The 14164-nt window shown below is 45.0% G+C and overlaps 1 protein-coding gene across 2 annotated transcripts in view; it reads left to right on the plus strand.

Annotated features, from left to right (window-relative positions):
* The window catches only part of LOC147009182 (uncharacterized), a 31534-nt gene extending 20936 nt beyond the window's left edge, over nucleotides 1-10598 (plus strand). The window contains exons 9-10 of one of the 2 annotated variants that reach the window (XM_085861675.1): nucleotides 4680-4766; nucleotides 10190-10595. In XM_085861675.1, coding sequence (XP_085717801.1) covers nucleotides 4680-4766; nucleotides 10190-10348 — 246 coding nt within the window. In that variant the 3' untranslated portion in view covers nucleotides 10349-10595. Of the gene's footprint in view, nucleotides 1-4679; nucleotides 4767-10189 lie in introns of both variants that reach the window. The other variant, XM_085861674.1, reaches the window with a different exon arrangement.
* The last annotated feature ends 3566 nt before the right edge of the window (nucleotides 10599-14164 follow it).

A 14164-nucleotide genomic window follows, 5' to 3' on the forward strand; every position in this document is an offset into this window, starting at 1 on the left:
ATTGCACCATAAACTAGCCAACTATTCTGTCCACGCGCTACAGGGTCAATCGCCGAATTATCGATACACCTAACTCTTCGCGCGGACAGAAATGCTGGGAGTTTATACCTTGAAGGGGTCTGCACGAAAACGAGCCACTTAAGCGGCTCGTTCCGTATGCGAAGTGAAGCGGTTTTACTTCGCCAAATCCCGTCAGACCAGATGTATGTTTATCAGCTTTAATTGGCCAGTTAATTCCCCAAACGCTCCATGGCAGTCAATGTGAGGAAAGGGACGCAATGAGCAGGTGACATTCAACAATGGGGGACATTTATTTGAACACAGGCATGCAAGCAATGAATGAATGGGGATAGGGGACAGGACATGAGCAAAAAGCCTACAGCCGATGTCTATTATGTAATGTAAAGCAAATACAACACAGGTACTTAACAGTTTCCTACTTGTTAGACGGGCCCACGGACACTCGTACGCACACACGCACCCAAGAAATGGTGGCTGATGCCTTTAATACGGACTTCAGCTCGGAGGGACAGATGAGCTGAAACCCAGAACCTATCTCGAACCTCTCCACCTCGTGTGGTCTTCAAGCTGTTCGGACCCGGGCTCCAGCGAGGGTGAGCTGGATCCAATCACTGTGAGCCGCGATCCTTCCCGAGCTCCAGCGAATCCCCTCGCGCTTCGAACACGTGCTGGTGAGATGAGCCGCCGATCCTTCCCGTTGATGCGTCGCTTCCCCGAAGAACCATCTCCAAGATGAGGCCAAGGAGTCTCACCAAGCTGGGAACCAAGCAGAGAACAAAGAGCTCCACAAACCAAGAAGAGCCAGCCGAATCGGGCCACGAAGCAGAGCAACAGGCTTGGACCAGCTCGAGCACCCTTGGACCAGGCCGTCACTCCTCGACCACCAGGCCGAAAAAGAACCACGACAACCAGACCAACTCCTCCGATGAACAACCAGCCAACAGCAGCTCGAGCCGAGCAACCAGCTCAACTCTCTTCCGATGAACAACCCTCCTTCGACAAGAAACAAGAACCAAGCAGCCAACTCGACAAGAACCAAGAAGCCACTCGAGCCAAGTAGAACCAAGAACAAGAACTCTAGCCGAGCAGAGGGACTCTTCCTTCTCCCTCTCGGCCCCTCCCCTGCTCCCGGCGTGACTCATGCCCTCGTGCCCGCACAACCGCGGTTGGGAGGGAGTTGTTTACGTCATGAATCACGGGACGGGAGGGCTCTTCTTCCTCTTCGCAGAAGAGGGGGAGGGTCGTCTTCCTTTGTGTCGTGATCTAACCCAAACTATTAAATTGATTCACAGCGCATTTAATCGATTTCTACCCATTAAACAATGGAAGGTGAGCTATCTATGGAACATGCACTAATCAACATAACTGAGCTAAAGGAACCTGAATGTTGAGTGCAATCGATTTCCAAATTCGTAACAAGATGTGTATGTATATATATATATATATATATATATATATATATATATATATATATATATATATATATATATATATATATATATATATATATATACATATATATACATATATATACATATATATATATATATATATATATATATATATATATATATATATATATATATATATATATATATATATATATATATATACACACACACGAGGTGTGTTCAAAAAGTATCCAACCATAATTTTTCGTGCGTAAACAAATGAAGCTAGGGAGGGTGGTTTGGTGCACGTATGTAGGCGATCCTAATCCGTATGCGTGAATATTTTCCCGCCTGCAGAAGCTGTCAGTCACCGACAGACCGCCGATGAGTGAGGAAGTGTAAGTGAGCGCCGTCGGATTTTCATTTTTGACAAAATGATGGATCACTGTGGTCTCATCGCCAGTGATCACTGTGTTGAAGTTGGGATCGCTGTTCACAGTCTCCAGCATGTCCTGTGCAATCTCCAAACGGAATTGCTTCTTCTCGATCGTTAGCAGCTTTGGCACGAACTTCGCTGAGATTCTCCTTAAGCCCAAATCTTTAGTCACAATGGAATGAACGGATCCAATGCTGACGCCCGCCTCGTCTGCAAGTTCTCTGATCTTGATTCGACAATCCTGCATCAGCAGGGTCCTCATTTGGTCAATGACGATCTCATTTCGGGATGTTGAGGTCCTACCAGAACGTGCTTCACTTTCCACTGATGTGCGACCATCTTTGAAGCGGTTGTACCACTCTTTTATCTGTGTGGTGCCCATTGCTTCGTTCCCGAAGGCCTGTTGAATCTTGCGGATCGTTTCCACTTGGGAATCACCAAGCTTTACACAAAATTTGAAGCAGTAGTGTTGTTCAAGTTTTTCCGTCATTTTGTCAAAAAGGAAAATCCGACGGCGCTCACTTACACCTCCTCACTCATCGGCGGCCTGTCGGCGACTGACAGCTTCTGCAGGCGGGAAAATATTCACGCATACGGATTAGGATCGCCTACATACGTGCACCAAACCATGCCTCCCTAGCTTCATTTGTTTACGCACGAAAAATTAAGGTTGGATACTTTTTGAACACACCTCGTATATATATATATATATATATATGTGTGTGTGTATATATATATATATATGTGTGTGTGTGTGTGTGTGTGTGTATATATATATATATATATATATATATATATATATATATATATATATATATATATATATATATATATATATATATATATATATATATATATATATATATATGTGTGTTACACAAATTACTTCATCCTTTTTAGTTCCATGAGATTTCTTACAATAGTTGAGAGGAAACAAGCATTTAAACATGTCGTCCTCTCTCTTATCATGCACTTGCAGGGGCTGTCTGGCACTGCCTGGAATGAGGTGGGGGGGGGGGAAGGAACACCTGGCACTCACCTGCTTGATCAGCTTTTTCCGGTGGTGGCTTCAGGACGTGTTGGACATTGAAAAGCTATGGAGTTATTGGCCTCATGGTGGTTACCTTTTGCATGCAAGCCGATGGCAGCACTGCCTGACCCCTGTTTGCAATATCAACTTTATAGCAGCCTTTGTTGGTTTTATCGTTTGGCACCTTAAAACCTTGTCCATATTCTGAAGTGCCTCCACCCAAAATTTGAGCTGATAGGTGTACAGTTTGGCCATGAAAGAATATCATACAAACAAACAAACAAACACTTGAGAATATGTACACAGGTGGACAGATAGATATGATAAGAAAAATCCAATTATTGGTGAGAGACGTGATTGAGTCTTGATATGTGGATGTAAGCTACGATGGGCATTGCACGTGGTTCCTGCCTAGGGGGCCTCTGTGGTGCATGTTTCTGCCTCGGCTGTGGCTGATGATTCGCCAATAAGTGATGACGCCGGTCCGGCTGGTGAAAGGGGGTGTGGAGCATTGGGATCCTCAGTTCTACTTGTGAATGTCTGCTTTTTCAAACCCTACCTTGATTCCTCCACAACTGTAAAGGGTTGACCTTTATCCTGTTTCCTAGTTTCTTTATACAGTTTTTTGGCAGAAGAACATGGCAGTTAATTTATTTGAAAATCCTAGCCAGCTTGGGGTGATTGATTACGTGAGAGCTGAGTATTTACTCCCTCTAATTATGGGTGAGAGACATGATTGGGTTCTTGTTATTATGTCTTAGCATATAGCTCTTTCTAATCACCGACTGACACACTGCTATAAAGCTTAGTGCTTCTTCAGTTCCTTCTGAAATTTTGTAAGCTGACAGAACTTCAAGCCCATATATATTGCAAGACAGGTCACAAAACTGTCTGAAATTGTCTGTCAACTAAAACATCCATAAACAAGTCGGCCAGCGTGGATTTCTTCCTGCTCATGGAGGGTCAGGTGACCGAAGACAATGGAACATCACGTGAGACTGCCACAATCATTACCAACGGAGCTGGTACTGCATTTATTGGTCTTATAACGCAGGACGATTCTGGAAGTGTTTGTGGGTTTTTGTCATTTATGGACGATGGACAGTGGGAGAAGGTCGTAGACATTCTTCGGTGAGGAATTCATAGCATTCTGCTTCATAGCCTGTTGTTGGCTGAATGGTTAGGGCAATGGGCTTTGGATCCTCGGGTCCTGAGTTCAAATCCCGCTCAGCTGTTGAATTAGTACCAGGTGGGGATAACTCAGCCTGTCATCCTTCCGAGGTCAGCACAATGGGTGCCAGCATGCTGGTATACTGTGTCGGAGTGGCGATCCGTCCAGGATTGTGCCCAATAGCCAAGGAGACTGCTTCGGCAGCACCAACGCTCTGCACAGAGTATGATCCCAATCTCCTCCTCCTTCATTTATTCCGTATGATTTATGCAGACGATGTACATGTTAATTTATTTTTTTAATAAAGTGTGTTTTCTTGCCTGTTTCTCTTTATTTTTGGTTGCATAGAAAGTTATTTTCTCCCAATGAAAACATTCGCTGTAGTTTAATATGGTTAAGATCATTGAGGTTGTGTCTTCTGCCCTCTCCGCAAAATTTCAAATGTCACAAACACGTTTTCACTTTGCTCAGCGTGAAAATTTACACTTTTACAGTCTGCTATATGGAGCTTATAGTTCTTATGTGTGCACGTAGGATGCTCCACATCATCTGCTTGCAGTCTGTAAGCATACCACAAGAGTCATCCATAAGCACTGTTGTGAAACTCCATGTTTTTGCTTTTGTTATCAGATTTTGGACTGTGATGTTCTCGCCAATCTTGGAAAAGGACGGTTTGGAACCATATTGGACGCAAAGAAAGTTCACTCCGATAAAAAGGTACAAGGATACACTTCCTGTTCTTTCCTTTCAGTTTCTTCGAGCTCGATCACAGCTCGTGGAAGAGTGTAAACACAGCCACTGTACAATCATTACCACTGCTGTGATGCTGAAATCAGGTCATCCTCACGATAATTCACGGTCTGGTGTTTGTGTGTGTGGGTTTGTCGTGCTACTCCTCCTACAGTTCTGGGCTGATTACATTTTAGACTTGCTACATAGGATTAGGGTGACCCCAATTAGTGTGTCGGGTTATTTTTTATCTTTCCCCGTGGTCTTGTGGGGGTGGGGCGAGGGATGGGATGCAAATTCTCCACGTAAATGTGTACCGTGTAGCGTTGCCTTCAGGTGGGGGAGGGTATTACAAGTCACATCATTTACAGCACAATATTCCTGTCACTACGTTTTCCAGTGCAATGAAGTGTTTAAGAACAGAAGGTATGTTTTTGCTTCATGTACGCAACCCGGGTTATTTCTTTGTTGAAACAGAGCTGTTTGTTACCTATACACCGCCCAAATAAAAGGAATGTGTCAGAAGAACGTGTTGTATGTTTGGAACAAGATCGCCCGTCGGGCGGGTACTCTGCTCATCTGGACTAATCTTGTGAAGCAGCCTTTCAAAATAATTATAATTAATCACACAGTTCTCATGGAGATTCCAACATGTATGATGTAATATTTCAGCTAAACCCAATTTTTTTCCTCCTTCGTCAGTTTCTGCATGAATGAAAATTCACAGAAAGTAAGAAACATATCTGCTCATTGTGGGCTGCAATTCCCACCCATGGGAATTCACTTAACCTGTTGAAACATTATAATTAATTAATTTAATGATCCCACAAAAAGACACAAAAGTAGAAAATTCAATAAAATTTACATCATCCTTAAACTTCTGCTTATCAAAACAATGAAAACTTGTCAATCGAGTTAAAAACCTTGTCAATCAGTTTGAAGAGCGAATCCCTCACGAGTACGAAATCCACATTTGTATAGAAAGTTAAAAAATCAAAAACTTCAACGAACTTGATGTTGAGGGATCTAATTCTATCTAAAAACTCTGAAGTATAATTTATGCTCCAGAAAGAGTTTATACCAGAATTCTTCTCAATTGTTCAACAATATTTCCTGAACTGTTCCCAAACAACTTGAAAGCCTGAGTGAACTAGAATACCGATAACTGTTTGGTGGAACACGACCTGGCACTCGCGATTAACCTATACTTGTACGGGTTTTTTAATGAAGAACTATGACGTATTGTTGCGAATCTGGAAGCCATGAGCACACAACATACAGGTCCTGGAGATCAGTTTTTTCGGTAAGTACATGTTGCCAGTTAGGGTCCCGTCCTTGGTCTAATGGGTTATTAAATGTTCCTGCACTGTGGAGTTATTTTAAGAGTCAGGTTTTCTTTTCGTTTATTTTTACACCAACATCAACGCTGACCACACCGCATCACCCTCACCTTCACTTCGCTTCCTTCCCCTCGCTCTGGCCGACTTCATGATGGGCGGAGTTCAAAGAGGAACCGCGCAGCGGCCCTCGACCAATCAGCGTGCAACGAGTGAGGTGACCGTCACCCGGCCAATCAGATCCCGCGACAGGAGGAAAGGGCTCCATGTGATGTCACCACGCCCCCGGGCCAATCAAGGAGCTTACCGCCCATTTTGGCCAGTGAGAGAGACTAAGAGCGATTTGCGCACCAAAACCTGCCAGTGAGAGAGGGAGGGTTGCCCCCCCCCTCTGAAGTGGGGGGTATAATTATAGGCATGGTCTGCACGCACAGGGGGTTCTGGTTCTGGCAAGAAGTTCGCGCAGGGGTTCTGAGGGTTCTGGCAAGAGGTGAACATCTGCGCGCAAGGTGGTGGTGTGCAAAAGGGTCTGCGCATGGAGTGGTCAGGGCAATGGAGGGTCTTCTCCTGCCAGCTTTCGCCCTGCCGATTTCCTTCGCCTGGAGCCCGGTCGTGAGGCCGTCTGGATTGTGCTGGGGGTCCAGTTCTGCCCCGAGGACCTGGTCCTTGAAGACCGCACGAGGCGGACAGGTCCTAGACAGGCCTCAATAAAGACCATTTTGGTCCGATTATTTTGGGTGTGTGCGTATGTGTGTTTGTGGCGCCAGTCTCTAAGAAGTGAATGGTGTAAGTGCCTTGCTGTACATACGTGCATTTCTTTTTACCGGTTTAACTCTGCCCTTACGTGCTCCCCTCCTACCCTTATTGTGAATTAATACCCCGATTGTCAAATGTATCAGCTCGTTCGTGTCTTTTCCTCCATTGGCTTAGTGTGCTGCGTGTTGGAGAATTAGCCAGGCTGTTGCTGCTATTACGGGATATTTGGGACCGACGAACCTCGGCGATAATCCGCTCGGATCGCACACGGTTCGAGTACGCGAAACGGCTCATTCCGTACGGGTGCCGTCTCGGGTGTGGAGACTCGGTAAATCGCCACGTGATATCTGGGTATTTTGAAAATTGGCGAATAACTCTGTACCACATGGTAGAAATATTGACCCTTCACGGTCCCATAAGGGACCCGTACTTTTCGGACTTTTCCGAAAAAGTACGATCTAAATTCCGAGTGATTGGTCGAGCCGACTCTGCTGCTCCATCTTGCGGTCGTGCTCGCGGCCGACGCCCGGCCCCGCAATAGTATGATCGCCTATGCATGAGGAATAAAACGTTCACACACGTGATGTCATAGGTCACATGGTTTGGAAGCCATATTGGATTTACCCTGAAACCGACAAAAATCTTCTTCTCCAGAACGACTGGACAGATTGAGGGGAAATTTCACAGGAATGTTCTCCAAGCCTTGGGTGTAAAAGTTTGTGAAGGAATAATTGATTGGTCACATGGATTGGCAGCCATATTGCATTGAATAAAAATATTAAATAATGTTTTCTCTGGAACCGCTTCATCAATCACCATGAAACTTCACATTGATGATCGAGTCGTGATCTGGAATATAGGTTTTAAATTTCAACCTGATCGGATACATGGTCTGGCAGCCAGAATTATTTAATTTTTTGATCTGGGTTCTTTTTGATATGCAGCACTTTTTGGACGTGCCTGTACGTGCGTGGCCGTACGTGTGTGGCCGTGTGTGCAAAAAAAAACTTTCAAACCACGTGCCAGAAACAACAACCACACCAAGCCGTTCCTTCACTCTCGCGTGCCCGTACGTGCGTGCCTGTACGTGTGTGGCCGTACGTGCAAACAAAAAAATTTAAAAAAACTTTCAAAGTACGTGCCAGAATCAACAAGCAGACCAGGCCATTCATTCGCTCTCGTAAACGACTACTGCATTGGGGCATTGTGTTTATCTATAAATGCGCAAAAGAAATAGATAAATTATTCAAATACATTGGCATCACGATCCGGAAGTGGTGCGTGCCCGTACGGAATGTTCACATGCATTCCACGAATTATCGCTTGTATTGAAGTAACAACTGCTGTGATACTTACACACACAGAGTTAATTAAAATCAAAATTAAAATCAAGTTTACCTCCCTGTCTTTGCTTGCCATGACATTCGCTGCCATTGACCATTGCCACTCCTACGCCACGGTAACTAAGGCACCGATCCCCATCGTAACCGGCACTGCACGTGACGTCATCTTCGGCTGGCCGTCATCGTCGGCAGGCCGCGCACCGGCCTACGCAGCCACGCCTATGCAGCAACGTGTCCTTTCATTGGTTGGTAAATAAATGGCCATAACTTGGGAACCACTTGTCCGATTAATATAAAACCTTGAAAAAGGCACATCCACAGGGCCCCAGCAATATATTTGGCAAGTTTCACTTAGATCGGACTAGTGGTTGTCGAGAAACAGCGGTCAAACGCACACAAATGCACGCACGCACACACGCACACACACACACACACACACACACACACACACACACACACACACACACACACATTGCTGGAAATATATATATATTTTTTTTTTGAATAAGGCTCACTTGGCTGTGCCTGTATGGGTTTGAGAGTGGAGGAGTCGCAGCTGAAATGTGAATCCTATCCACGTTCCTCCTGATGATTTCATCTTAGCTTTTGCTTGTTTGGTCTCCTTCTGATGACTTCAATGCAGGACTTTACCTGTTTGGTCTTCCATTTGATTATTCCCGTGCTTTCGGAGAAAAGCGGGAATATTGTGTTTGTCTCCGCCGTCCGTCCGTCCGTCCGTCCGTACGTCCGTCTGTCTTACCCTGTAACTCCTGCTACACCGTTTGAAATAGGAACTTGTAACTTCGGGACATAGTAGATATATGTATGGGGAAGTGCACAACACTTTCGGATTTTTGATATGACCCCTCGGGGCCGGGCCAAGGGGTTGGGGTCATGGGGGTCGATTTTTTAAAGTGTATTTGCCATTGTACATGGTAAATTCTTTTCTAAAGAACTTACTTATGTGGCCCCCATGAGTGACAAACAGTCAACACCGGGTGTAGTAGCGTGCGCCTGTAATCCGGCGACTCGGAGGCTTGGGTTGGAGGATCGCTTGAGGACGGGAGCTCTGCGCTGGGCCACGCTATGAGAGGGTGTAGGGCAGCCCGGAATCATGGCGAAACCCAATTATTATCCCTGTGTCGTAAGAGGCGACCATGGTTGCGTCAGGAAGGGCATCCGGCGTAAAACCTGTGCCAAATCAGTATGCGGATCATAACGGATGATCCGCTGTGGCGACCCCTAACGGGAGCAGCCGAACGACGAACAACACCAACATGACTGACAAACAGTCACAGGTTTTACTGCATTTATCTAATTGATTATGAATAATTAATATTATACACAGTTCATTCCTATGATTAAATTGATGCACAGTTCTATATTGGTGGACAGTGTTAAATTAATGTTTCATGAAATGTTGACATGCTTGCGATGACTTCTGATTTAGTAAACATAGTAAGTCTTTGGTCATAAAGTACATCAAATAGAAAAGAATAGTCAATCCATTTTGCAAGATAAAATTTCACCTGGCGTTAATGGGACAAAGCAGTGCGCTCAGGAATATGCGATGGTGTGCCATCGACAACGTAGTTCTCGTTCCATATGATTTATGCATCGGATGTAAATCTTAATTTATTTTTTTAATAAAGTGTGTTTTGTTGCCTGTTTCTCTTTATTTTTGGTTGCATTGAAAGTTATTTTCTCCCAATATAAACATTCGCTGTCGTTTAATATGGTTAAGATCACTGAGGTTGTGTCTTCTGCCCTCTCCGCAAAATTTCAAATGTCACAAACACGTTTTCACTTTGCTCAGCGTGAAAATTTACACTTTTACAGTCTGGTATATGGAGCTTATAGTTCTTATGTGTGCACGTAGGATGCACCACATCATCTGCTTGCAGGCTGTAAGCATACCACAAGAGTCATCCATAAGCACTGTTGTGACACTCCATGTTTTTGCTTTTGTTATCAGATTTTGGACTGTGATATTCTCGCGAATCTTGGAAAAGGACGGTTTGGAACCATATTGGACGCAAAGAAAGTTCACTCCGATAAAAAGGTACAAGGATACACTTCCTGTTCTTTCCTTTCAGTTTCTTCGAGCTTGACCACAGCTCGTGGAAGAGTGTAAACACAGCCACTGTACAATCATTACCACTGCTGTGATGGTTGAAATCAGGTCATCCTCACGATAATTCACGGTCTGGTGTTTGTGTGTGTGGGTTTGTCATGCGACTCCTCCTACAGTTCTGAGCTGATTACATTTAGACTTTCTACATAGGATTAGGGTGACCCCAATTAGTGTGTCGGGCTATTTTTATCTTTCCCGGTGGTCTTGTGGGGGTGGGGCGAGGGATGGGATGCAAATTCTCCATGAAATGTGTGGCATGTTGCGCCGCCTTCAGGTGGGGGAGGGTATTACAAGTCACATCATTTACAGCACAATATTCCTGTCGCCACGTTTTCCAGTGCAATGAAGTGTTTGAGAACAGAAGGTATGTTTTTGCTTCATGCACGTAACCCGGGTTATTTCTTTGTTGAAACAGAGCTGTTTGTAACCTATACACCGCCCAAATAAAAGGATTGTGTCAGAAGAACGTGTTGTATGTTTGGAACAAGATCGCCCGTCGGGCGGGTACTCTGCTCATCTGGACTAATCTTGTGAAGCAGCCTTTCAAAATAATTATAATTAATCACACAGTTCTCATGGAGATTCCAACATGTATGATGTAATATTTCAGCTAAACCCAATTTTTTTCCTCCTTCGTCAGTTTCTGCATGAATGAAAATTCACAGAAAGTTTGAAAAATATCCGCTTGTTGTGGGCTGCAATTCCCACCCATGGGAATACCCTTAACCTGTTGAAACATTATCCCACAAAAAGACACTAAAGTAAAAAATAAAATAAAATTTACAGCATCCTTAAACTTCTGCTTTTCAAAACAATGAAAACTTGTCAATCGAGTTTAAAACCTTGTCAATCAGTTTGAAGAGCGAATCCCTCATGAGTACGAAATCCACATTTGTATAGAAAGTTTAAAAATCAAAAACTTCAACTGAATTGATATTAAGGTATCTAATTCTATCTAAAAACTCTAAAGTATAATTTATGCTCCAGAAAGAGTTTATTGCAGAATTCTTCTCAATTGTTTAACAATATTTCCTGAACTGTTCCAAAACAACTTGTAAGACTGAGTGAACTGGAATACCGATAACTGTTTGGTGGAACCCGACCTGGCACCCACGATTAACCTAAACTTGTACGGGTTTTTTTTTAATGAAGAACTATGACGTATTGTTGCGAATCTGGAAACCATGAGCACACAACATACATGTCCTTTAGATGAGTTATATCAGGAATTACATGTTGCCAGTTAGGGTCCCATCCCTGGTCTCATGGGTAATTAAATGTTCCTGCGCTGTGGAGTTATTTTTATCGTCAGGTTTTTTTTTCGTTTATTTTTACATCAACATCAACGCCGACCACACCGCATCACCCTCACCTTCACTTCGCTTCCTTCCCCTCGCTATGGCCGACTTCATGATGGGCGGAGTTCAAGGAGGAACCGCGCAGCGGCCCTCGACCAATCAGCGTGCAACGAGTGAGGTGAACGTCGCCCGGCCAATCAGATCCCGCGACAGGAGGAAAGGGCTACGCGTGATGTCACCACGCCCCCGGGCCCATCAAGGAGCTTGCTGCCCATTTTGGCCAGTGAGAGAGACGAAGAGCGATTTGCGCACCAAAACCTGTCAGTGAGAGAGGGAGGGTCGCGAGGAGGTGCCCCACCCCCTGAAGAGGGGGGTATAATTATAGGCACGGTCTGCACGCATGGGGGTTCTGGTTCTGGCTAGAAGTTCGCGCAGGGGTTCTGAGGGTTCTGGCAAGAGGTGAACATCTGCGCGCAAGGTGGTGGAGTGCAAAAGCGTCTGTGCACGAGGTGGTCGGGGTAACAGAGGGTCTTCTCCTGCCAGCTTTCGCTCTGCCGATTTCGTTCGCCTGGAGCCCAGTCGTGAGGGTGTCTGGATCATGCTCGGCGTCCAGTTCTGCCTCGAGGACCTGGTCCTTGAAGACCGCACGAGGCGGACAGGTCCAAGACAGCCCTCAATAAAGACCATTTTGGTCCGATTCTTTTGGGTGTGTGCGTATGTGTGTTTGTGGCGCCAGTCTCTAAGAAGTGAATGGTGTAAGTGCCTTGCTGTACATACGTGCATTTCTTTTTACCGGTTTAACTCTGCCCTCACGTGCTCCCCTCCTACCCTTATTGTGAATTAATACCCCGATTGTCAAATGTATCAGCTCGTTCGTGTCTTTTCCTCCATTGGCTTAGTGTGCTGCGTGTTGGAGAATTAGCCAGGCTGTTGCTGCTATTACGGGATATTTGGGACCGACGAACCTCGGCGATAATCCGCTCGGATCGCACACGGTTCAAGTACGCGAAACGGCTCATTCCGTACGGGTGCCATCTCGGGTGTGGAGACTCGGTAAATCGCCACGTGATCTCTGGGTATTTTGAAAATTGGCGAATAACTCTGTACCACATGGTAGAAATATTGACCCTTCACGGTCCCATAAGGGACCCGTACTTCTCGGACTTTTCCGAAAAAGTACGATCTAAATTCCGAGTGATTGGTCGAGCCGACTCTGCTGCTCCATCTTGCGGTCGTGCTCGCGGCCGACGCCCGGCCCCGCAATAGTATGATCGCCTATCCATGAGGAATTAAAACGTTCACACACGTGATGTCATAGGTCACATGGTTTGGAAGCCATATTGGATTTACCCTGAAACCGACAAAAATCTTCTTCTCCAGAACGACTGGACAGATTGAGGGGAAATTTCTCAGGAATGTTCTCCAAGCCTTGGGTGTAAAAGTTTGTGAAGGAATAATTGATTGGTCACATGGATCGACAGCCATATTGCATTAAATAAAAATATTAAATAATGTTTTCTCTGGAACCGCTTCATCAATCACCATGAAACTTCACATTGATGATCGAGTCGTGATCTGGAATATAGGTTTTAAATTTCAACCTGATCGGATACATGGTCTGGCAGCCAGAATTATTTAATTTTTTGATCTGGGTTCTTTTTGATATGCAGCACTTTTTGGACGTGCCTGTACGTGCGTGGCCGTACGTGTGTGGCCGTGCGTGCAAAAAAAAAACTTTCAAACCGCGTGCCAGAAACAACAACCACACCTGGCCGTTCCTTCACTCTCGCGTGCCCGTACGTGCGTGCCTGTACGTGTGTGGCCGTACGTGCAAACAAAAATTTTTTTAAAAATTTTAAAAAATTTTCAAAGTACGTGCCAGAATCAACAAGCAGACCAGGCCATTCTTTCGCTCTCGTAAACGACTACTGGATTGGGGCATTGTGTTTATCTATAAATGCGCAAAAGAAATCGATAAATTATTCAAATACATTGGCATCACGATCTGTAAGTGGTGCGTGCCCATACGGAATGTTCACATGCATTCCACGAATTATCGCTTGTATTGAAGTAACAACTGCTGTGATACTTACACACACAGAGTGAATTAAAATCAAAATTAAAATCAAGTTTACCTCCCTGTCTTTGCTTGCCATGACATTCGCTGCCATTGACCATTGCCACTCCTACGCCACGGTAACTAAGGCACCGATCCCCATCGTAACCGGCACTGCACGTGACGTCATCTTCGGCTGGCCGTCATCGTCGGCAGGCCGCGCACCGGCCTACGCAGCCACGCCTATGCAGCAACGTGTCCTTTCATTGGTTGTTAAATAAATGGCCAGAACTTGGGAACCACTTGTCCGATTTATATAAAACCTTGAAAAAGGCACATCCACAGGGCCCAGCAATATACTTGGCAAGTTTCACTTAGATCGGACTAGTGGTTGTCGAGAAGCAGCGGTTAAACGCACGCAAACGCACACACACACACACACACACACACACACACACACAC

This window comes from Eptatretus burgeri, chromosome 17 (genome assembly GCF_056783735.1).
Source record: "Eptatretus burgeri isolate ZD-2024b chromosome 17, Ebu_testis_v1, whole genome shotgun sequence".
NCBI lineage: Eukaryota > Metazoa > Chordata > Myxini > Myxiniformes > Myxinidae > Eptatretus > Eptatretus burgeri.